We start from the raw sequence: 25,467 nt of genomic DNA on the forward strand, positions 1-25,467 counted from the left end.
GTCCAGTGGCTGCTCAGTGGCATGATGGCTGGTCCAGTGGCTGCTCAGTGACATGATGGCTGCTCAGTGACATGATGGCTGCTCAGTGACATGATGGCTGGTCCAGTGGCTGCTCAGTTGCATGATGGCTGGTCCAGTGGCTGCTCAGTGACATGATGGCTGGTCCAGTGGCTGCTCAGTGGCATGATGGCTGCTCAGTGACATGATGGCTGCTCAGTGGCATGATGGCTGCTCAGTGACATGATGGCTGCTCAGTGACATGATGGCTGCTCAGTGGCATGATGGCTGCTCAGTGACATGATGGCGGGTCCAGTGGCTGCTCAGTGGCATGATGGCTGGTCCAGTGGCTGCTCAGTGACATGATGGCTGGTCCAGTGGCTGCTCAGTGGCATGATGGCTGGTCCAGTGGCTGCTCAGTGACATGATGGCTGGTCCAGTGGCTGCTCAGTTGCATGATGGCTGGTCCAGTGGCTGCTCAGTGACATGATGGCTGGTCCAGTGGCTGCTCAGTGGCATGATGGCTGCTCAGTGACATGATGGCTGCTCAGTGACATGATGGCTGGTCCAGTGGCTGCTCAGTGACATGATGGCTGCTCAGTGACATGATGGCTGGTCCAGTGGCTGCTCAGTTGCATGATGGCTACTCAGTGGCATGATGGCTGCTCAGTGACATGATGGCTGCTCAGTGACATGATGGCTGCTCAGTGACATGATGGCTGGTCCAGTGGCTGCTCAGTTGCATGATGGCTGGTCCAGTGGGTGAATGAATGACATTTTATTTTCGTGTCAAGTCGCCAATTGGCAGCCGATCCCTTATGGGGTTAATTGACGCATAAACAAACATTACAATAATTCACTATGGTAATTAAATTAAACGTTTTCCTTCCGGCGTTCTCTGCATTGCGCTTCGCATAAAGACTGAAATTCTAAGTGTGTGTATTATTTATCATTGTGTACCCAGAGAGGACATATTTCATCCAGGTACTAGAGTGTGTGTGTGTGTGTGTGTGTGTGTATTACATCAAGCCGGTCTGTTGCTGCTCTGTATCGATCCCTCTGTTTACGGGGGGGGGGGTCTACAGTCAGAGTTATGGATGGGGGGGTCTACAGTCAGAGTTATGGATGGGGGGGTCTACAGTCAGAGTTATGGACGGGGGGGGTCTAAAGTCAGAGTTTTGGACGGGGGGGGTCTACAGGCTGAGTTATGGACGGGGGGGTCTACAGGCTGAGTTATGGACGGGGGGGTCTACAGGCTGAGTTATGGACGGGGGGGGTCTACAGGCTGAGTTTTGGACGGGGGGGGTCTACAGGCTGAGTTATGGACGGGGGGGGTCTACAGGCTGAGTTATGGACGGGGGGGGGGTCTACAGGCTGAGTTATGGGGGGGGGGGTCTACAGGCTGAGTTATGGGGGGGGGGTCTACAGGCTGAGATATGGACGGGGGGGGTCTACAGGCTGAGATATGGACGGGGGGGGGGGGTCTACAGGCTGAGTTATGGACGGGGGGGGTCTACAGGCTGAGTTATGGACGGGGGGGATCTACAGGCTGAGTTATGGACGGGGGGGATCTACAGGCTGAGTTATGGACGGGGGGGGGGTCTACAGGCTGAGTTATGGACGGGGGGGGGTCTACAGGCTGAGTTATGGATGGGGGGGTCTACAGGCTGAGTTATGGACGGGGGGGGGGGGTCTACAGGCTGAGTTATGGACGGGGGGGGGGGTCTACAGGCTGAGTTATGGACACGGGGGGGTCTACAGGCTGAGTTATGGACGGGGGGGTCTACAGGCTGAGTTATGGACGGGGGGGGTCTACAGGCTGAGTTATGGACGGGGGGGGTCTACAGGCTGAGTTATGGACGGGGGGGGTCTACAGGCTGAGTTATGGACGGGGGGGGTCTACAGGCTGAGTTATGGGGGGCGGGTCTACAGGCTGAGTTATGGGGGGGGGGTCTACAGGCTGAGATATGGACGGGGGGGGGTCTACAGGCTGAGATATGGACGGGGGGGGGGTCTACAGGCTGAGTTATGGACGGGGGGGGTCTACAGGCTGAGTTATGGACGGGGGGGGGGTCTACAGGCTGAGTTATGGATGGGGGGGTCTACAGGCTGAGTTATGGACGGGGGGGGGGTCTACAGGCTGAGTTATGGACGGGGGGGGGGTCTACAGGCTGAGTTATGGACAGGGGGGGTCTACAGGCTGAGTTATGGACGGGGGGGTCTACAGGCTGAGTTATGGACGGGGGGGGTCTACAGGCTGAGTTATGGATGGGGGGGTCTACAGGCTGAGTTATGGACGGGGGGGGGGGTCTACAGGCTGAGTTATGGACGGGGGGGGGTCTACAGGCTGAGTTATGGACGGGGGGGGTCTACAGGCTGAATTATGGACGGGGGGGTCTTCAGGCTGAGTTATGGACGGGGGGGGGTCTACAGGCTAAGGTATGGACGGGGGGGGTCTACAGGCTAAGTTATGGACGGGGGGGTCTACAGGCTGAGTTATGGACGGGGGGGTCTACAGGCTGAGTTATGGACGGGGGGGTCTACAGGCTGAGTTATGGACGGGACGGGGGGGTCTACAGGCTGAGTTATGGACGGGGGGGTCTACAGGCTGAGTTATGGACGGGGGGGGGGGGTCTACAGGCTGAGTTATGGACAGGGGGGGTCTACAGGCTGAGTTATGGATGGGGGGGGGTGTCTACAGGCTGAGTTATGGATGGGGGGGGGGTGTCTACAGGCTGAGTTATGGACCGGGGGGGGGGGGTCTACAGGCTGAGTTATGGACGGGGGGGGGGGGGGGTCTACAGGCTGAGTTATGGACAGGGGGGGTCTACAGGCTGAGTTATGGATGGGGGGGGGTGTCTACAGGCTGAGTTATGGATGGGGGGGGGTGTCTACAGGCTGAGTTATGGACGGGGGGGGTCTACAGGCTGAGTTATGGACCGGGGGGGGGGGGTCTACAGGCTGAGTTATGGACGGGGGGGGGTCTACAGGCTGAGTTATGGACGGGGGGGGTCTACAGGCTGAGTTATGGACGGGGGGGTCTACAGGCTGAGTTATGGACGGGGGGGGTCTACAGGCTGAGTTATGGACGGGGGGGGTCTACAGGCTGAGTTATGGACGGGGGGGTCTACAGGCTGAGTTATGGACGGGGGGGTCTATGTCTATATGCACCAGGGTTATTCACCACACTGTCCCCTGTCCCCTGACACAACACTACTAGAAGGACAGAGAGATGACTGAACCGGGGTCATTCAACACACCTCTCTGTGATATTGTATATTATTGTCAGTGTGTATAGAAACTGAAGCTGGAGAGGACAGGAAGCTCAGAGGTTATTTATTCAGGCTGTTAGTGGCTACAGCCAGCTGTCGATAGCATTGTTTCAGCCATTAAACAATGAAACACATCTAATTGGAGACAGAGTATTACTCTGGGTGAGTTCCAAATGGTACCCTGTATATTCCTTATGGGCCCTGGTCAAACGGAGAGCACTGTAAAGGGACTAGGGTACCATTTAGGACACATGCTGACATTAAATTAAGCTACCCAGCTGTCTGTGTCTGTCTGTCTGTCTGTCTATTTGTCTCTCTCTCTCTCTCTCGTCTGTCTGTCTGTCTGTCTGTCTCTCGTCTGTCTGTCTGTCTCTGTCTGTCTCTGTCTGTCTGTGTATCTCTCTCTCTCTTTCTGTCTCTCTCTCCGTCTCTCTCTCCATCTCTCTCTCTCAAAAATACACAATGATTTAACTGGGACCTCAGGCACTTTAGCTGTGTGTGTGTGTGTGTGTGTGTGTGTGTGTGTGTGTGTGTGTGTGTGTGTGTGTGTGTGTGTGTGTGTGTGTGTGTGTGTGTGTGTGTGTGTGTGTGTGTGTTGTCACCCTGATAAACGAGTGAGTCTGAGAGAGGCTGTGATGTAGTAAACATCTCCAATAAATTCAGTTCCGCATCGGACCCAAAACCAACTTCCTGTGAGCTTGTAGAAAACAAACTGTAATCAATGATTTCCTCCTTTTCAAGTTTCTGTTTTCTCTCGCTGCCCTCCTCCTGACCTCACCCCCTCCCTCTCTCTTCTCCTACACCCCCTCCCTCTCTCTTCTCCTACACCCCCTCCCTCTCTCTTCTCCTACACCCCCTCCCTCTCTCTTCTCCTACACCCCCTCCCTCTCTCTTCTCCTACACCCCCTCCCTCTCTCTTCTCCTACACTCCATCTCTCGCTTTCTTCTCCTCTAATTAGTGGAATTAGCGTTTCAGACTAATTTAATAGTCTCTCTGGAACTCTGTTTTATAACCTTGCAGAAGGTTTAGGACAATACAGAATTAAATAAACACCTGACAGCAAGAGATACGGAGAGAGAGAGAGAGAGAGAGAGAGAGAGAGAGAGAGAGAGAGAGAGAGAGAGAGAGAGAGACAGAGAGAGAGAGAGAGAGAGAGAGAGAGCGAGAGAGCGAGAGAGCGAGAGAGCGAGAGAGCGAGAGAGCGAGAGAGAGCGAGAGAGAGCGAGAGAGAGCGAGAGAGCGAGAGAGCGAGAGAGCGAGAGAGCGAGAGAGAGAGAGAGAGAGAGAGAGAGAGAGAGAGAGAGAGAGCGAGAGAGCGAGAGAGAGAGCGAGAGCGAGAGCGAGAGCGAGAGAGAGAGAGAGAGAAAGAGAGAAAGAGAGAAAGAGAGAAAGAGAGAAAGAGAGAAAGAGAGGAGAGAGCGAGATTCCCAGGAGGCATTGTGGATCACAGTCAGACAGGCAGTTCTGCTGGCAGCCCGGCAGGAAAACAGAGCTGGGTTGTGTCCCAAAATGGCACCCTATTCCCTATGGGCCCTGGTCAAATGTAGTGCACTATAAAATGATAGGGTGCCATTTGGAACACAGACCAGGTATACAGACTAACAGAGGGATTTGATTTCCCTAAACCAAGCACATCTCATGCAGCATGGGAACAGAACCCTGTCTGATGAAAGCCTTCCAGCTGCAGTGTAACTGTCTCAGACATCCACTTCCTGTCTGTTTAGACTGGGACAGAGCACTTCCTGTCTGTTTAGACTGGGACAGAGCACTTCCTGTCTGTTTAGACTGGGCTCATTGTGACACGGTGTATGAGGAGGACACTGACGTAGATGTGGACGTGTGAACTGTGTGAATGTTTTGGGGGGGGGGAGTTTGTTGCGGAACCAGGAGCATTTCAAAACATGGAGCAGAAATATAAGTGACAACAAGTTTAAACAACAGAAAGTTCTTACCCATTATGCATTGCAGTGGGGTCATATGTCAACGTCATGCCACTCTGAAAGGAAAGAGAAACAGATATTGATATAAAAAACAAAGGACTGTGAGAGCCATGAATACAGAACAATAGATTATCACCATGTGTCTCCCACACATTGATGTATAACTGCTGAGAGCTCTACTGTTGTGACAACACAGCTGCTGATCTGATACTGCAGGAGCTGTATGGTATTTACAGGGTTACAGGAGCTGTATGGTATTTACAGGGTTACAGGAGCTGTATGGTATTTACAGAGTTACAGGAGCTGTATGGTATTTACAGAGTTACAGGAGCTGTATGGTATTTACAGGGTTACAGGAGCTGTATGGTATTTACAGGGTTACAGGAGCTGTATGGTATTTACAGGGTTACAGGAGCTGTATGGTATTTACAGAGTTACAGGAGCTGTATGGTATTTACAGGGTTACAGGAGCTGTATGGTATTTACAGGGTTACAGGAGCTGTATGGTATTTACAGAGTTACAGGAGCTGTATGGTATTTACAGAGTTACAGGAGCTGTATGGTATTTACAGAGTTACAGGAGCTGTATGGTATTTACAGGGTTACAGGAGCTGTATGGTATTTACAGAGTTACAGGAGCTGTATGGTATTTACAGAGTTACAGGAGCTGTATGGTATTTACAGAGTTACAGGAGCTGTATGGTATTTACAGAGTTACAGGAGCCGTATGGTATTTACAGGGTTACAGGAGCTGTATGGTATTTACAGGGTTACAGGAGCTGTATGGTATTTACAGAGTTACAGGAGCTGTATGGTATTTACAGAGTTACAGGAGCTGTATGGTATTTACAGAGTTACAGGAGCTGTATGGTATTTACAGGGTTACAGGAGCTGTATGGTATTTACAGGGTTACAGGAGCTGTATGGTATTTACAGAGTTACAGGAGCTGTATGGTATTTACAGAGTTACAGGAGCTGTATGGTATTTACAGAGTTACAGGAGCTGTATGGTATTTACAGAGTTACAGGAACTGTATGGTATTTACAGAGTTACAGGAACTGTATGGTATTTACAGGGTTACAGGAGCTGTATGGTATTTACAGAGTTACAGGAGCTGTATGGTATTTACAGAGTTACAGGAGCTGTATGGTATTTACAGGGTTACAGGAGCTGTATGGTATTTACAGGGTTACAGGAGCTGTATGGTATTTACAGGGTTACAGGAGCTGTATGGTATTTACAGAGTTACAGGAACTGTATGGTATTTACAGAGTTACAGGAACTGTATGGTATTTACAGGGTTACAGGAGCTGTATGGTATTTACAGAGTTACAGGAGCTGTATGGTATTTACAGGGTTACAGGAGCTGTATGGTATTTACAGAGTTACAGGAGCTGTATGGTATTTACAGGGTTACAGGAGCTGTATGGTATTTACAGAGTTACAGGAGCTGTAGGGTATTTACAGAGTTACAGGAGCTGTATGGTATTTACAGGGTTACAGGAGCTGTATGGTATTTACAGAGTTACAGGAGCTGTATGGTATTTACAGAGTTACAGGAGCTGTATGGTATTTACAGAGTTACAGGAGCTGTATGGTATTTACAGAGTTACAGGAGCCGTATGGTATTTACAGGGTTACAGGAGCTGTATGGTATTTACAGGGTTACAGGAGCTGTATGGTATTTACAGAGTTACAGGAGCTGTATGGTATTTACAGAGTTACAGGAGCTGTATGGTATTTACAGAGTTACAGGAGCTGTATGGTATTTACAGGGTTACAGGAGCTGTATGGTATTTACAGGGTTACAGGAGCTGTATGGTATTTACAGAGTTACAGGAGCTGTATGGTATTTACAGAGTTACAGGAGCTGTATGGTATTTACAGAGTTACAGGAGCTGTATGGTATTTACAGAGTTACAGGAACTGTATGGTATTTACAGAGTTACAGGAACTGTATGGTATTTACAGGGTTACAGGAGCTGTATGGTATTTACAGAGTTACAGGAGCTGTATGGTATTTACAGAGTTACAGGAGCTGTATGGTATTTACAGGGTTACAGGAGCTGTATGGTATTTACAGGGTTACAGGAGCTGTATGGTATTTACAGGGTTACAGGAGCTGTATGGTATTTACAGAGTTACAGGAACTGTATGGTATTTACAGAGTTACAGGAACTGTATGGTATTTACAGGGTTACAGGAGCTGTATGGTATTTACAGAGTTACAGGAGCTGTATGGTATTTACAGGGTTACAGGAGCTGTATGGTATTTACAGAGTTACAGGAGCTGTATGGTATTTACAGGGTTACAGGAGCTGTATGGTATTTACAGAGTTACAGGAGCTGTAGGGTATTTACAGAGTTACAGGAGCTGTAGGGTATTTACAGAGTTACAGGAGCTGTAGGGTATTTACAGAGTTACAGGAGCTGTAGGGTATTTACAGAGTTACAGGAGCTGTATGGTATTTACAGAGTTACAGGAGCTGTAGGGTATTTACAGAGTTACAGGAGCTGTATGGTATTTACAGGGTTACAGGAGCTGTATGGTATTTACAGAGTTACAGGAGCTGTATGGTATTTACAGGGTTACAGGAGCTGTATGGTATTTACAGAGTTACAGGAGCTGTAGGGTATTTACAGAGTTACAGGAGCTGTATGGTATTTACAGGGTTACAGGAGTTATATCTCATGTTGACAACAACGTCATGCCGGCCTGGTACTGCCCAGAGAGGGGGAGGAGGAGGAAGAGGAGGAGGGACAGGCTCATTGGGGTGAGGAGAGGAGAAGGAGGAGGAGGAGGGAGGAGGAGGAGCAGGGCCAGGCTCATTGGCGTGTGGAGAGGAGAAGGAGAAGGAGGAGGAGGAGGAGGAGGAGGAGGAGGAGGAGGAGGAGGAGGAGGAGGAGGAGCATGGCCAGGCTCATTGGGGTGAGGAGAGAAGAAGGAGGAGGAGGAGGAGGAGCAGGGCCAGGCTCATTGGGGTGAGGAGAGGAGAAGGAGGAGGAGGAGGAGGAGCAGGGCCAGGCTCATTGGGGTGAGGAGAGGAGAAGGTAGAGACAGAGAACTTCAACATGAACAGACGTCTCCATCAGTCAGACACACTGCAGCTTTGTATCCTGTTGTTGTTGTGGATGCTGCTGTTTCATCTTTCAGATTGTTGCAGTGAGTTGCACCTCATTTGAATCGGAGCAAAGAGGATGCTGGGAAATGTTGAACGAGTGTTATGGTAGGGTTATGATAAGACATTTGTATCTCACCTCAGTCTAGGTCAGGTTGTGTTGAAAGAGTCTTATGGTCAGGATATTTAAGGTTATAATAAGGTTATGATCTGGTTATGGTTATGATAAGGTTGTGATAAAGTTATGGTATGGTTATGATAAGGTTGTGATAAGGTTATGGTATGGTTATGATAAGGTTGTGATAAGGTTGTGATAAGGTTATGGTATGGTTATGATAAGGTTGTGATAAGGTTGTAATAAGGTTATGGTATGGTTATGATAAGGTTGCGTCTCACCTCTCCATCTCTGGTCCATGGTTGTCCATTCTGGGGATACTTGTTCTGGTTCAGCCTCTTCTTCTGTCCTCCATCTGCAAACTTACAGAGTAGAGGTTCTACAGGAGCTGTGAGAGAGACAGAGAGAGAGAGACAGAGAGGGAGAGACAGAGAGAGGGAGAGGGAGACAGAGAGAGAGACAGATGAGACAGAGAGAGAGAGGCAGAAAAAGAGAGAGGCAGAAAGAGTGAGAGACAGAGAGAGAGAGAGGCAGAAAGAGAGAGCGACATAGAGAGATAGAGAGCGATAGAGAGAGAGAGGCAGAGAGAGAGAGAGAGAGAGAGAGAGAGAGAGAGAGAGAGAGAGAGGCAGAGAGAGAGAGACAGAGAGAGGCAGAGAGAGAGAGACAGAGAGAGAGAGACACAGAGAGATGCAGAGAGAGAGAGAGACACAGAGAGAGACAGAGAGAGAGAGAGAGAGAAATAGTTAAGCGCCAGTCTACCAGTGTACAATCTGAGAAGAAAGAAAGAGTTGGTTCCCCAGCTCCCTCTAAAACATCAGCAATCGTTCAGCCAACTGAAGTTGTAGCAGAACCTTGTGGGGAACCCTGTAGAACCCTGGCCATGGGTTCTCCATCCACATCACCATCTGACAGGTGTCAGGTAAATGGTCCAACCCTGACATCGTAACAACCCAACCCTGACATCGTAACAACCCAACCCTGACATCGTAACAACCCAACCCTGACATCGTAACAACCCAAACCTGACATCGTAACAACCCAATCCTGACATCGTAACAACCCTGACATCGTAACAACCCTGACATCGTAACAACCCAACCCTGACATCGTAACAACCCAACCCTGACATCGTAACAACCCAACCCTGACATCGTAACAACCCAACCCTGACATCGTAAGAACCAAACCCTGACATCGTAACAACCCAACCCTGACATCGTAACAACCCAACCCTGACATCGTAACAACCCTGACATCGTAACAACCAACCCTGACATCGTAACAACCCTGACATCGTAACAACCCAACCCTGACATCGTAACAACCCAACCCTGACATCGTAACAACCCAATCCTGACATCGTAACAACCCAACCCTGACATTGTAACAACCCAACCCTGACATCGTAACAACCCAACCCTGACATCGTAAGAACCAAACCCTGACATCGTAACAACCCAACCCTGACATCGTAACAACCCAACCCTGACATCGTAACAACCCTGACATCGTAACAACCCAACCCTGACATCGTAACAACCCTGACATCGTAACAACCCAACACTGACATCGTAACATCCGAAACCTGACATCGTAACAACCCAACCCTGACATCGTAACAAACCTGACATCCTAACAACCCAACCCTGACATCGTAACAACCCAACCCTGACATCGTAACAACCCTGACATCGTAACAACCCTGACATCGTAACAACCCAAACCTGACATCGTAACAACCCAAACCTGACATCGTAACAACCCAAACCTGACATCGTAACAACCCTGACATCGTAACACCCAACCCTGACATCATAACAACCCAACCCTGACATCGTAACAACCCTGACAGCGTAACAACCCTGACATCGTAACAACCCTGACATCGTAACAACCCAACCCTGACATCGTAACAACCCAAACCTGACATCGTAACACCCAACCCTGACATCGTAACAACCCAACACTGACATCGTAACCACCCAACCCTGACATCGTAACAACCCTGACATCGTAACAACCCAACCCTGACATCGTAACAACCCTGACATCGTAACAACCCTGACATCGTAACAACCCAACCCTGACATCGTAACAACCCAAACTTGACATCGAAACAACCCAAACCTGACATCGTAACAACCTAACCCTGACATCGTAACAACCCAACCCTGACATCGTAACAACCCAACCCCGACATCGTAACAACCCAACCCTGACATCGTAACAACCCTGACATCGTAACAACCCAAACCTGACATCGTAACAACCCAAACCTGACATCGTAACACCCCTGACATCGTAACAACCCAAACCTGACATCGTAACAACCCTGACATCGTAACACCCAACCCTGACATCGTAACAACCCAACCCTGACATCGTAACAACCCTGACATCGTAACAACCCAACCCTGACATCGTAACAACCCAAACCTGACATCGTAACAACCCAACCCTGACATCGTAACAACCCAACCCTGACATCGTAACAACCCAAACCTGACATCGTAACAACCCAACCCTGACATCGTAACAACTCAACCCTGACATCGTAACAACCCAACCCTGACATCGTAACAACCCAACCCTGACATCGTAACAACCCAACCCCGACATCGTAACAACCCAACCCTGACATCGTAACAACCCAACCCCGACATCGTAACAACCCAACCCTGACATCGTAACAACCCAACCCCGACATCGTAACAACCCAACCCTGACATCGTAACAACCCAACCCCGACATCGTAACAACCCAACCCTGACATCGTAACAACCCTGACATCGTAACAACCCAACCCTGACATCGAAACAACCCTGACATCGTAACAACCCAACCCTGACATCGTAACAACCCAAACCTGACATCGTAACCACCCAACCCTGACATCGTAATAACCCAATCCTGACATCGTAACAACCCAACCCTGACATTGTAACAACCCAACCCTGACATCGTAACAACCCAACCCTGACATCGTAACAACCCAACCCTGACATCGTACCAACCCAACCCTGACATCGTAACAACCCAACCCTGACATCGTAACAACCCAACCCTGACATCGTAACAACCCAACCGTGACATCGTAACAACCCAACCCTGACATCGTAACAACCCAACCCTGACATCGTAACAACCCAACCCTGACATCGTAACAACCCAACCCTGACATCGTAACAACCCAACCGTGACATCGTAACAACCCAACCCTGACATCGTAACAACCCAACCCTGACATCGTAACAACCCAACCCTGACATCGTAACAACCCAACCCTGACATCGTAACAACCCAACCCTGACATCGTAACAACCCAACCCTGACCACAACAACCCAACCCTAACCACCCAACCCTGACATCGTAACAACCCAACCCTGACATCGTAACAACCCAACCGTGACATCGTAACAACCCAACCCTGACATCGTAACAACCAAACCCTGACATCGTAACAACCCAACCCTGACATCGTAACAACCCAACCCTGACATCGTAACAACCCAACCCTGACATCGTAACAACCCAACCCTGACATCGTAACAACCCAACCCTGACATCGTAACAACCCAACCCTGACATCGTAACAACCCAACCCTGACCACAACAACCCAACCCTAACCACCCAACCCTGACATCGTAACAACCCAACCCTGACATCGTAACAACCCAACCCTGACATCGTAACAACCCAATCCTGACATCGTAACAACCCAACCCTGACATTGTAACAACCCAATCCTGACATCGTAACCACCCAACCCTGACATCGTAACAACCCAACCCTGACATCGTACCAACCCAACCCTGATATCGTACCAACCCAACCCTGACATCGTAACAACCCTGACATCGTAACAACCCAACCCTGACATCGTAACAACCCTGACATCGTAACAACCCAACCCTGACATCGTAACAACCCAACCCTGACATCGTAACAACCCAACCCTGACATCGTAACAACCCAACCCTGACATTGTAACAACCCAACCCTGACATCGTAACAACCCAACCCTGACATCGTAACAACCAAACCCTGACATCGTACCAACCCAACCCTGACATCGTAACAACCCAACCCTGACATCGTAACAACCCAACCCTGACATCGTAACAACCCAACCGTGACATCGTAACAACCCAACCCTGACATCGTAACAACCCAACCCTGACATCGTAACAACCCAACCGTGACATCGTAACAACCCAACCCTGACATCGTAACAACCAAACCCTGACATCGTAACAACCCAACCCTGACATCGTAACAACCCAACCCTGACATCGTAACAACCCAACCCTGACATCGTAACAACCCAACCCTGACATCGTAACAACCCAACCCTGACCACAACAACCCAACCCTAACCACCCAACCCTGACATCGTAACAACCCAACCCTGACATCGTAACAACCCAACCCTGACATCGTAACAACCCAATCCTGACATCGTAACAACCCAACCCTCACATTGTAACAACCCAATCCTGACATCGTAACCACCCAACCCTGACATCGTAACAACCCAACCCTGACATCGTACCAACCCAACCCTGATATCGTACCAACCCAACCCTGACATCGTAACAACCCTGACATCGTAACAACCCAACCCTGACATCGTAACAACCCTGACATCGTAACAACCCAACCCTGACATCGTAACAACCCAACCCTGACATCGTAACAACCCAACCCTGACATCGTAACAACCCTGACATCGTAACAACCCAACCCTGACATCGTAACAACCCAAACCTGACATCGTAACAACCCAACCCTGACTTTAAATCAACCTAACCATGACGTTAAATCAACCTAACCAAACCTAACCAAAGCACAGAGCCTGAGAGTGTTTAAACTAACAAACCTTAACATAATTAACTCAGTCTGACCTCCAGGCTCCAACAGCTAATACATACAACTCTACACGTTGACCTTTTCATTTTCTATAAAAGGACAAACGAACTTTCGGGATCCAGACCGAAAGAGAAAACGTGGATGGGGAAAAATACTGTGTGACCTTTGACCTTTCTCACAATAGCTAATTTGACTGAGATTTCCACGTGGAATTTATGTCCCTTACGCCCTCTGACCTTTAGGAAGCAGAGATGACTCCTGAACCTTAATATACAGTGCGTTTGGAAAGTATTCAGACCCCTTCCCTTTTAACACATTTTGTTACGTTACAGCCTTATTCGGCAGCTAGCCTAGTGGTTAGAGCATTGGACTAGTAACCGAAAGGTTGCAAGATTGAATCCCCGAGCTGACAAGGTAAAAATCTGTCGATTTGGTCTGAATGCCAAGTGTCACGTCTGGGGGAAACCTGGCACCATCCCTACAGTGAAGCATGGTAGTGGCAGCATCATGCTGTGGGGATGTTTTTCAACGGCAGGGATTGGGAGACTAGTTAGGATCAAGGCAAAGACAAATGGAGCAAAGTACAGAGAGATCCTTGATGAAAACCTGCTCCCGAGCGCTCAGGACCTCAGACTGGGCCGAAGGTTCACCTTCCAACAGTACAACAACCCTAAGCACACAGACAAGACAACGCAGGAGTGGCTTCAGGACAAGTCTCTGAATGTCCTTGAGTCAGCCAGCCAGAGCCTGGACTTGAAGCCGATCAAACATCTCTGGAGAGACCTGAAAATAGCTGTGCAGCGACACTCCCCATCCAACCTGACAGAGCTTGAGAGGATCTGCAGAGAAGAATGACACACTCCCCAAATACAGGTGTGCCAAGCTTGTAGCGTAATACCCAAGAAGACTCAAGGCTGTCATCACTGCCAAAGGTGCTTCAACAAAGTACTGAGTAAAGGGTCTGAATACTTATGTAAATGTAATATTTCAGTTTTTCATTTTTAAATTAGCAAAATTTTCTGAAAAAAAGGTTTTGCTTTGACATTAAGGTGTATTTTGTGTAGATTTATGAGGGGGAAAAACTATTTATTCCATTTTAGAATAAGGCTGTAACATAACAAAATGTGTAAAAAGTCAAGGGGTCTGAATACTTTCCAAATGCACCGTACAGAATGTGTGTATTGTCTTCAACACATATACCATATGTACTGGACATGTACTAGACATTAACTATATGTACTATATATGTACTGTGTACTATATGTACTAGATAGGTACTATATGTACTAGACATGTACTGTATGTACTAGACATGTACTATATGTACTGTGTACTATATGTACTAGATAGGTACTATATGTACTAGACATGTACTGTATGTACTAGATGTGTACTATATGTACTGTGTACTATATGTACTAGATAGGTACTATATGTACTAGACATGTACTGTATGTACTAGACATGTACTATATGTACTAGATGTGTACAATATGTACTGGACATGTACTATATGTACTAGATGTATACTATATGTACTAGATATGTAGTATATGTACTAGATTTGTACTATAGGTACTAGACATGTACTATATGTACTAGATGTGTACTATATGTACTAGAAATGTACTATATGCACTAGATATGTACTATATGTACTGAACATGTACTATATGTACTAGATATGTACTATATGTACTAGATGTGTACTATATGTACTATACATGTACTATATGTACTGAACATGTACTATATGTACTAGACATGTACTATATGTACTAGATGTATACTATATGTACTAGATATGTACTATATGTACTAGATATGTACTTTATGTACTAGATATGTACTTTATGTACTAGACATGTACTGTATGTACTAGACATGTACTATATGTACTATACATGTACTATATGTACTGAACATGTACTATATGTACTAGATGTGTACTATATGTACTAGATGTATACTATATGTACTAGATATGTAGTATATGTACTCGATGTGTACTATACGTACTAGACATGTACTATATGTACTAGATGTGTACTATATGTACTGGATATGTACTATATGTACTGAATATGTACTATGTGTACGAGATATGTACTATATGTACTGGACATGTACTGTATTTACTAGATATGTACTATATGTACTAGATGTGTACTATATCTACTCGACATGTACTATATGTACTGAACATGTACTATATGTACTAGATGTATACTATATGTACTAGATATGTACTATATGTACTAGATGTGTACTATAGGTACTAGACATGTACTATATGTACTAGATGTGTACTATATGTACTGGACATGTACTATATGTACTAGACATGTACTAGATGTACTAGACATGTACTATATGTACTAGATGTGTACTATATGTACTGGACATGTACTATATGTACTAGATATGTACTATATGTACTAGACATGTACTAGATGTACTAGACATGTACTATATGTACTGAACATGTACTATATGTACGAGATATGTACTATATTTACTAGATATGTACTAGCTTTGTACTAGATATGAACTAGATATGTACTACATATGAACTATATGTACTATATATGTACTATATGTACTAGATGTGTACTATATGTACTAGCCATGTAACATATGTACTAGATGTGTACTATATGTACTAGATATGTACTATATGTACTAGATGTGTACTATAGGTACTAGACATGTACTATATGTACTAGATGTGTACTATATGTACTAGACATGTACTATATGTACTAGATGTGTACTATATGTACTAGACATGTACTATATGTACTAGATGTGTACTATATGTACTAGACATGTACTATATGTACTAGACATGTACTATATGTACTAGATGTGTACTATATGTACTAGACATGTACTATATGTACTAGACATGTACTAGATGTGTACTATATGTACTAGACATGTACTAGATGTGTACTATATGTACTAGGTGTACTAGATGTGTACTATATGTACTAGACATGTACTATATGTACTAGATGTGTACTATATGTACTAGACATGTACTATATGTACTAGATGTGTACTATATGTACTAGATGTGTACTATATGTACTACATGTGTACTATAGGTACTAAACATGTACTATATGTACTAGACATGTACTATATGTAGGAGATATGTACTATATTTACTAGATATGTACTAGCTTTGTACTAGATATGTACTATATGCACTAGATGTGTTCTATATGTACTAGATATGTACTATATGTACTAGATGTGTACTATATGTACTATATATGTACTATATGTACCGGACATTGGACACTGCCTGTATGGTGACGATGGGACATGATGAGACAGAGAGATACTGTAGATGGGTTTACACAACTAACACCACAAGACACATACAGTGACGTGTAACGGACATCTGAGAAGACAGAGAGGGGAGAACGAGGCGATTCAGAGTTCAACCTTGAACCAGACTGTCTGAATGACTAATACAACCTGCAGGATACATGACTTTATATTCACCCCTACACACACACACACACACACACACACACACACACACACACACACACACACACACACACACACACACACACACACACACACACACACACACACACACACACACACACACACACACACACACACACACACACGGGGCACACAAGAATCACACAAGACGCACACACACACACATACGCACGCACGCACACACATACACACACACACACGGGGCACACAAGAATCACACAAGACGCACACACACACAAGAGGCACACAAGAGGCACACACACACGCACACACACACGCACACGCACACACACACACACACACACACACACACACACACACACACACACACACACACAGGACTTTATGTTCATCCCTCCAGCTGTGTTAACTAGTCAGAGGAAAACAGTGTTGCTCTGCATCCGTAATGATGTAACTGCATGGAACCCCACACAGCTGTAGGGCAGCACTGTACAGGGGATAGGGTTCCCTTTGGGATGAACCCTAGGCAACAACAATACAACAATTCATGTTCCCTGGTGGCGTAAGGCTATACATTCATGTTCTCTGGTGGTGTGGGGCTATACATTCATGTTACCTGGTGGTGTGGGGCTATACATTCATGTTACCTGGTGGTGTGGGGCTATACATTCATGTTACCTGGTGGTGTGGGGCTATACATTCATGTTACCTGGTGGTGTGGGGCTATACATTCATGTTACCTGGTGGTGTGGGGCTATACATTCATGTTACCTGGTGGTGTGGGACTGTACATTCATGTTACCTGGTGGTGTAGGGCCATACATTCATGTTACCTGGTGGTGTGGGGCTTACCTGGTGGTGTAAGGCTATACATTCATTTTCCCTGGTGGTGTAAGGCTACACATTCATGTTACCTGGTGATGTGGGGCTTACCTGGTGGTGTGGGGCTATACATTCATGTTACCTGGTGGTGTGGGGCTATACATTCATGTTACCTGGTGGTGTGGGGCTATACATTCATGTTACCTGGTGGTGTGGGGCTATACATTCATGTTACTTGGTGGTGTGGGGCTATACATTCATGTTACCTGGTGGTGTGGAGCTATACATTCATGTTACCTGGTGATGGGGGGCTATACATTCATGTTACCTGGTGGTGTGGAGCTATACATTCATGTTACCTGGTGGTGTGGAGCTATACATTCATGTTACCTGGTGGTGTGGGGCTATACATTCATGTTACCTGGTGGTGTGGAGCTATACATTCATGGTACCTGGTGGTGTGGAGCTATACATTCATGTTACCTGGTGGTGTAAGGCTATACATTCATGTTACCTGGTGGTGTGGAGCTATACATTCATGTTACCTGGTGGTGTGGAGCTATACATTCATGTTACCTGGTGGTGTGGGGCTAGTGGTGTGGGGCTATACATTCATGTTCCCTGGTGGTGCGGGGCTATACATTCATGTTACCTGGTGGTGTGGGGCTATACATTAATGTTACCTGGTGGTTTGGGGCTATACATTCATGTTACCTGGTGGTGTGGGGCTATACATTCATGTTACCTGGTGGTGTGGAGCTATACATTAATGTTACCTGGTGGTGTGGGGCTATACATTCATGTTACCTGGTGGTGTGGGGCTATACATTCATGTTACCTGGTGGTGTGAGGCTATACATTCATGTTACCTGGTGGTGAGGGGCTATACATTCATGTTACCTGGTGGTGTGGGGCTATACATTCATGTTACCTGGTGGTGTGGGGCTATACATCCATGTAACCTGGTGGTGTGGGGCTATACATTCATGTTACCTGGTGGTGTGGGCCTACACATTCATGTTACCTGGTGGTGTAGGGCTATACATTCATGTTACCTGGTAGTGTGGGGATATACATTCATGTTACCTGGTGGTGTGGGGCTATACATTCATGTTACCTGGTGGTGTAAGGCTATACATTCATGTTACCTGGTGGTGTAAGGCTATACATTCATGTTACCTGGTGGTGTAGGGCTATACATTCATGTTACCAGGTGGTGTGGGGCTATACATTCATGTTAGCTGGTGGTGTAGGGCTATACATTCATGTTACCTGGTGGTGTGGGGCTGTACATTCATGTTACCTGGTGGTGTGGGGCTATACATTCATGTTACCAGGTGGTGTGGGGCTATACATGCATGTTACCTGGTGGTGTGGGGCTATACATTCATGTTACCTGGTGGTGTGAGGCTATACATTCATGTTACCTGGTGGTGTGGGGCTATACATTCATGTAACCTGGTGGTGTGGGGCTATACATTCATGTTACCTGGTGGTGTGGGCCTACACATTCATGTTACCTGGTGGTGTAGGGCTATACATTCATGTTACCTGGTAGTGTGGGGATATACATTCATGTTACCTGGTGGTGTGGGGCTATACATTCATGTTACCTGGTGGTGTAAGGCTATACATTCATGTTACCTGGTGGTGTAAGGCTATACATTCATGTTACCTGGTGGTGTAGGGCTATACATTCATGTTACCAGGTGGTGTGGGGCTATACATTCATGTTAGCTGGTGGTGTAGGGCTATACATTCATGTTACCTGGTGGTGTGGGGCTGTACATTCATGTTACCTGGTGGTGTGGGGCTATACATTCATGTTACCAGGTGGTGTGGGGCTATACATGCATGTTACCTGGTGGTGTGGGGCTATACATTCATGTTACCTGGTGGTGTGAGGCTATAAATTCATGTTACCTGGTGGTGTGGGGCTATACATTCATGTTACCTGGTGGTGTGGGGCTATACATTCATGTTACCTGGTGGTGTAGGGCTATAGATTCATGTTACCTGGTGGTGTGGGGCTATACATTCATGTTGTTCACAAACAACTGAGAGAATAAAGCAGGTCCCTTGTCTCCCACTTACTTTAGAAAGAAACAAAACATATTACATAAGAAGAGGTGGGAGAGAGGATATGTTGGGGGAGGGGGGGGGCTGAGGGGAGAGTAGACTACTGAGGATTCAGAGAAAACAGGTGTTGGGGGGGGGGGGGGAGGAGGGGTACAGAGGGGAGAGTAGACTACTGAGGATTCAGAGATAACAGGTGTTGGGGGGGGGGGGACTGAGGGGAGAGTAGACTACTGAGGATTCAGAGAAAACAGATGTTGGGCGGGAGGGGGGGGAGGTACAGAGGGGAGAGTAGACTACTGAGGATTCAGATATAACAGGTGTTGGGGGGGGGGGGGGGGGGTTACAGAGGGGAGAGTAGACTACTGGGGATTCAGAGATAACAGGTGTTGGGGGGAGGGGGGGTACAGAGGGGAGAGTAGACTACTGAGGATTCAGAGATAACAGGTGTTGGGGGGGGGGGGGTACAGAGGGGAGAGTAGACTACTGGGGATACAGAGATAACAGGTGTTGGGGGGGGTGGGGGGGTAACAGAGGGGAGAGTAGACTACTGAGGATTCAGAGAACACAGGTGTTGGGGGGGGGGGGGGGTACAGAGGGGAGAGTAGACTACTGAGGATTCAGAGATAACAGGTGGTGGGGGGGGTGGGGGGGGGGGTACAGAGGGGAGAGCAGACTACTGAGAATTCAGAGATAACAGGTGGTGGGGGGGGTGGGGGGGGGGGGGTACAGAGGGGAGAGTAGACTACTGGGGATTCAGAGATAACAGGTGTTGGGGGGGGGGGGGGGGGGTACAGAGGGGAGAGTAGACTACTGGCGATTCAGAGATAACAGGTGTTGGGGGGGGGTACAGAGGGGAGAGTAGACTACTGGGGATTCAGAGATAACAGGTGTTGGGGGGGGGGGGGTGGGGTGGAGGGGTACTGAGGGGAGAGTAGACTACTGAGGATTCAGAGAAAACAGGTGTTGGGGGGGGGGGGGGAGGGGTACAGAGGGGAGAGTAGACTACTGGGGATTCAGAGAACACAGGTGTTGGGGGGGTGGGGGGGGGGTACAGAGGGGAGAGTAGACTACTGAGGATTCAGAGATAACAGGTGTTGGGGGGAGGGGTACAGAGGGGAGAGTAGACTACTGGGGATTCAGAGAACACAGGTGTTGGGGGGGTGGGGGGGGGGTACAGAGGGGAGAGTAGACTACTGAGGATTCAGAGATAACAGGTGTTGGGGGGGGGGAGGGGTACAGAGGGGAGAGTAGACTACTGGGGATTCAGAGATAACAGGTGTTGGGGGGGGGGAGGGGTACAGAGGGGAGAGTAGACTACTGAGGATTCAGAGAACACAGGTGTTGGGGGGTGGGGGTACAGAGGGGAGAGTAGACTACTGGCGATTCAGAGATAACAGGTGTTGGGGGGGGGGGGGGGTACAGAGGGGAGAGTAGACTACTGGCGATTCAGAGATAACAGGTGTGTGGGGGGGGGGGGGGGGTACAGAGGGGAGAGTAGACTACTGGGGATTCAGAGATAACAGGTGTTGGGGGGGGGGGGGTGGAGGGGTACTGAGGGGAGAGTAGACTACTGAGGATTCAGAGAAAACAGGTGTTGTGGGGGGAACAAAGTCTTCTCATGCTTTGTTGATTTCAAAAAAGCCTTTGACTCAATTTGGCATGAGGGTCTGCTATACAAATTGATGGAAAGTGGTGTTGGGGGAAAAACATACGACATTATAAAAACCATGTTCACACACAACAAATGTGAGGATAAAATTGGCAAAAAACACACACATTTCTTCCTACAGGGCCGTGGGGTGAGACAGGGATGCAGCTTAAGCCCCACCCTCTTCATCATATATATCAACAAATTGGTGCGGGCACTAGAACAGTCTGCAGCACCCGGCCTCACCCTACTAGAATCCGAAGTCAAATGTCTACTGTTTGCTGATGATCTGGTGTTTCTGTCACCAACCAAGGAGGGCCTACAGCAGCACCTAGATCTTCTGCACAGATTCTGCCAGACCTGGGCCCTAACAGTAAATCTCAGTAATACAAAAATAACGGTGTTCCAAAAAAGGTCTAGTTGCCAGGACCACAAATACAAATTCCATCTAGACACCGTTGCCCTAGAGCACACAAAAAACAATACATACCTCGGCCTAAACATCAGCACCACAGGTAACTTCCACAAAGCTGTGAACGATCTGAGAGACAAGGCAAGAAGGGCCTTCTATGCCATCAAAAGGAACATAAAATTCAACATACCAATTAGGATCTGCCAAAAAATACTTGAATCAGTTATAACACCTATTGCCCTTTATGGTTGTGAGGTCTGGGGTCCGCTCACCAACCAAGAATTCACAAAATGGGACAAACACCAAATTGAGGCTCTGCATGCAGAGCAGAATAACATTCAATTCTACAACCACCGAAAAGGAAGTGATTCCCAAAACTTCCATAACAAAGCCATCACCTACAGAGAGATGAACCTGGAGAAGAGTCCCCTAAACAAGCTGGTCCTGGGGCTCTGTTCACAAACACAAACACACCCCACAGAGTCCCAGGACAGCAACACAATTAGACCCAACCAAATCATGAGAAAACAAAAAGATAATTACTTGACTCATTCGAAAGAATTAACTAAAAAACAGAGTGATAGAATGATATTTGGCCCTAAACAGAGAGTACACAGTGGCAGAATACCTGACCACTGTGACTGACCCAAACTTAAGGAAAGCTTTGACTATGTACAGACTCAGTGAGCATAGCCTTGCTATTGAGAAAGGCCGCCGTAGGCAGACCTGACTCTCAAGAGAAGACAGGCTATGTGCTCACTACCCACAAAATGAGGTGGAAACTGAGCTGCACTTCCTAACCTCCTGCCAAATGTATGACCATATTAGAGACACACATTTCCCTCAGATTACAAAGATCAACAAAGTATTTCAAAACAAACCCAAGTTTGATAAACTCCCATATCTACTGGGTGAAATACCACAGTGTTCCATCACAGCAGCAAGATGTGTGACCTGTTGCCACAAGAAAAGGGCAACCAGTGAAGAACAAACCATATTTATGTTTATTTATTTTCCCTTTTTGTACTTTAACCATTTGGTCATCGTTACAACACTGTATATAGACATAATATGACATTTAAAATGTCTGTATTCTTTTGGAACTTTTGTGAGTGTAATGTTAGAGAACAGAGTGTCATTTGGGACACATTCACGTGTTTATTTTCCGTTTATCAGAAAATGAAATCTGTCCAGGATTAACCGTGGACGAGTAGTCTGATCTCCACGCTGGCATTGGTTTGTTAAAGGTAAACACAGCCAACTGTTTGACATGGGATCTCCATGGAGACCAGCGGGAGGAAACAGGAAGGAAGCAGCACTGGGAATAGAAACAGAAACATAATCAGCTCAGACTAGCCACTTCCTGTTGGTTTAAAATTGACCTTGACGTATCACTTCTCTGTGGATTTGTGTCAGTCTGATTGGTTGTTTGCTGCTGGTTGGCACTGATGGGGTCTAGTGGGGTCTGGATGGAGCAGGGTGGCCAGTACTATCCCCCTGATTATAACCCAGGACCCCTGGCCCAGTACTATCCCCCTGATTATAGCCCCAGGACCCCTGGCCCAGTACTATCCCCCTGATTATACACCCAGGACCCCTGGCCCAGTACTATCCCCCTGATTATACCCCCAGGACACCTGGCCCAGTACTATCCCCCTGATTATAGCCCCAGGACCCCTGGCCCAGTACTATCCCCCTGATTATAGCCCCAGGACCCCTGGCCCAGTACTATCCCCCTGATTATACCCCCAGGACCCCTGGCCCAGTACTATCCCCCTGATTATACCCCCAGGACCCCTGGCCCAGTACTATCCCCCTGATTATAGCCCCAGGACCCCTGGCCCAGTACTATCCCCCTGATTATACCCCCAGGACCCCTGGCCCAGTACTATCCCCCTGATTATAGCCCCAGGACCCCTGGCCCAGTACTATCCCCCTGATTATACCCCCAGGACCCCTGGCCCAGTACTATCCCCCTGATTATAGCCCCAGGACACCTGGCCCAGTACTATCCCCCTGATTATAGCCCCAGGACACCTTAGGGGTATGAACCCCTGGCCCAGTACTATCCCCCTGATTATAGCCCAAGGACACCTCAGGGTTATGAACCCCTGGACCAGTACTATCCCCCTGATTATAGCCCCAGGACACCAGGCCCAGTACTATCCCCCTGATTATAGCCCCAGGACCCCTTAGGGGTATGAACCCCTGGCCCAGTACTATCCCCCTGATTATACCCCCAGGACCCCTGACCCAGTACTACCCCCCTGATTATACCCCCAGGACACCTGGCCCAGTACTATCCCCCTGATTATAGCCCCAGGACACCTGGCCCAGTACTATCCCCCTGATTATAGCCCCAGGACACCTGGCCCAGTACTATCCCCCTGATTATAGCCCCAGGACACCTGGCCCAGTACTATCCCCCTGATTATACCCCCAGGACCCCTGGCCCAGTACTATCCCCCTGATTATACCCCCAGGACCCCTGGCCCAGTACTACCCCCCTGATTATAGCCCCAGGACCCCTCAGGGTTATGAACCCCTGGACCAGTACTATCCCCCTGATTATAGCCCCAGGACCCCTGGCCCAGTACTATCCCCCTGATTATAGCCCCAGGACACCTCAGGGTTATGAACCCCTGGCCCAGTACTATCCTCCTGATTATAGCCCCAGGACCACTGGCCCAGTACTATCCCCCTGATTATAGCCCCAGGACACCTGGCCCAGTACTATCCCCCTGATTATACCCCCAGGACCCCTGGCCCAGTACTATCCCCCTGATTATAGCCCCAGGACACCTCAGGGTTATGAACCCCTGGCCCAGTACTATCCCCCTGATTATACCCCCAGGACCCCTGGCCCAGTACTATCCCCCTGATTATAGCCCCAGGACACCTCAGGGTTATGAACCCCTGGCCCAGTACTATCCCCCTGAATATACCCCCAGGACCCCTCAGGGTGATCTTCCTGTTGTCTTCATGTTGGAGGAGTCAGTGTCCACTATACTGCCTCTATCATCATGATATCACCTGACTGGGTGAGTGAGGGATAAGGAGGAGTCAGTACCCACTATACTGCCTCTATCTTCATGATATCAACTGACTGGGTGTGTGAGGGATAAGGAGGAGTCAGAGTCCACTATACTGCCTCTATCATCATGATATCACCTGACTGGGTGTGTGAGGGATAAGGAGGAGTCAGTGTCCACTATACTGCCTCTATCATCATGATATCACCTGACTGGGTGTGTGAGGGATAAGGAGGAGTCAGTGTCCACTATACTGCCTCTATCATCATGATATCACCTGACTGGGTGTGTGAGGGATAAGGAGGAGTCATTACCCACTATACTGCCCTATCATCATGATATCACCTGACTGGGTGAGTGAGAGATAAGGAGGAGTCAGTGTCCACTATACTGCCCTATCATCATGATATCACCTGACTGGGTGAGTGAGGGATAAGGAGTCAGTACCCACTATACTGCCTCTATCATCATGATATCACCTGACTGGGTGTGTGAGGGATAAGGAGGAGTCAATACCCACTATAATGCCTCTATCAGCATGATATCACCTGACTGGGTGAGTGAGGGATAAGGAGGAGTCAATACCCACTATACTGCCTCTATCATCATGATATCACCTGACTGGGTGTGTGAGGGATAAGGAGGAGTCAATACCCACTATACTGCCTC

General features: G+C 47.8%; 1 protein-coding gene across 3 annotated transcripts in view; it reads right to left on the bottom strand.

The window, feature by feature from the left end:
* The window catches only part of LOC129837175 (RNA-binding motif, single-stranded-interacting protein 3-like), a 243,559-nt gene that overhangs the window by 39,230 nt on the left and 178,862 nt on the right, over positions 1-25,467 (bottom strand). For all 3 annotated transcript variants that reach the window (XM_055903097.1, XM_055903096.1, XM_055903098.1), the window contains exons 7-8: positions 8,727-8,833; positions 5,223-5,266 (exon numbers count right to left, since the gene is read on the bottom strand). In XM_055903097.1, the coding sequence (XP_055759072.1) occupies positions 5,223-5,266; positions 8,727-8,833 (151 nt within the window). The remainder of the gene's footprint in view (positions 1-5,222; positions 5,267-8,726; positions 8,834-25,467) is intronic.

Source organism: Salvelinus fontinalis, chromosome 38 (genome assembly GCF_029448725.1).
Source record: "Salvelinus fontinalis isolate EN_2023a chromosome 38, ASM2944872v1, whole genome shotgun sequence".
NCBI classification, from domain to species: Eukaryota; Metazoa; Chordata; class Actinopteri; order Salmoniformes; family Salmonidae; genus Salvelinus; species Salvelinus fontinalis.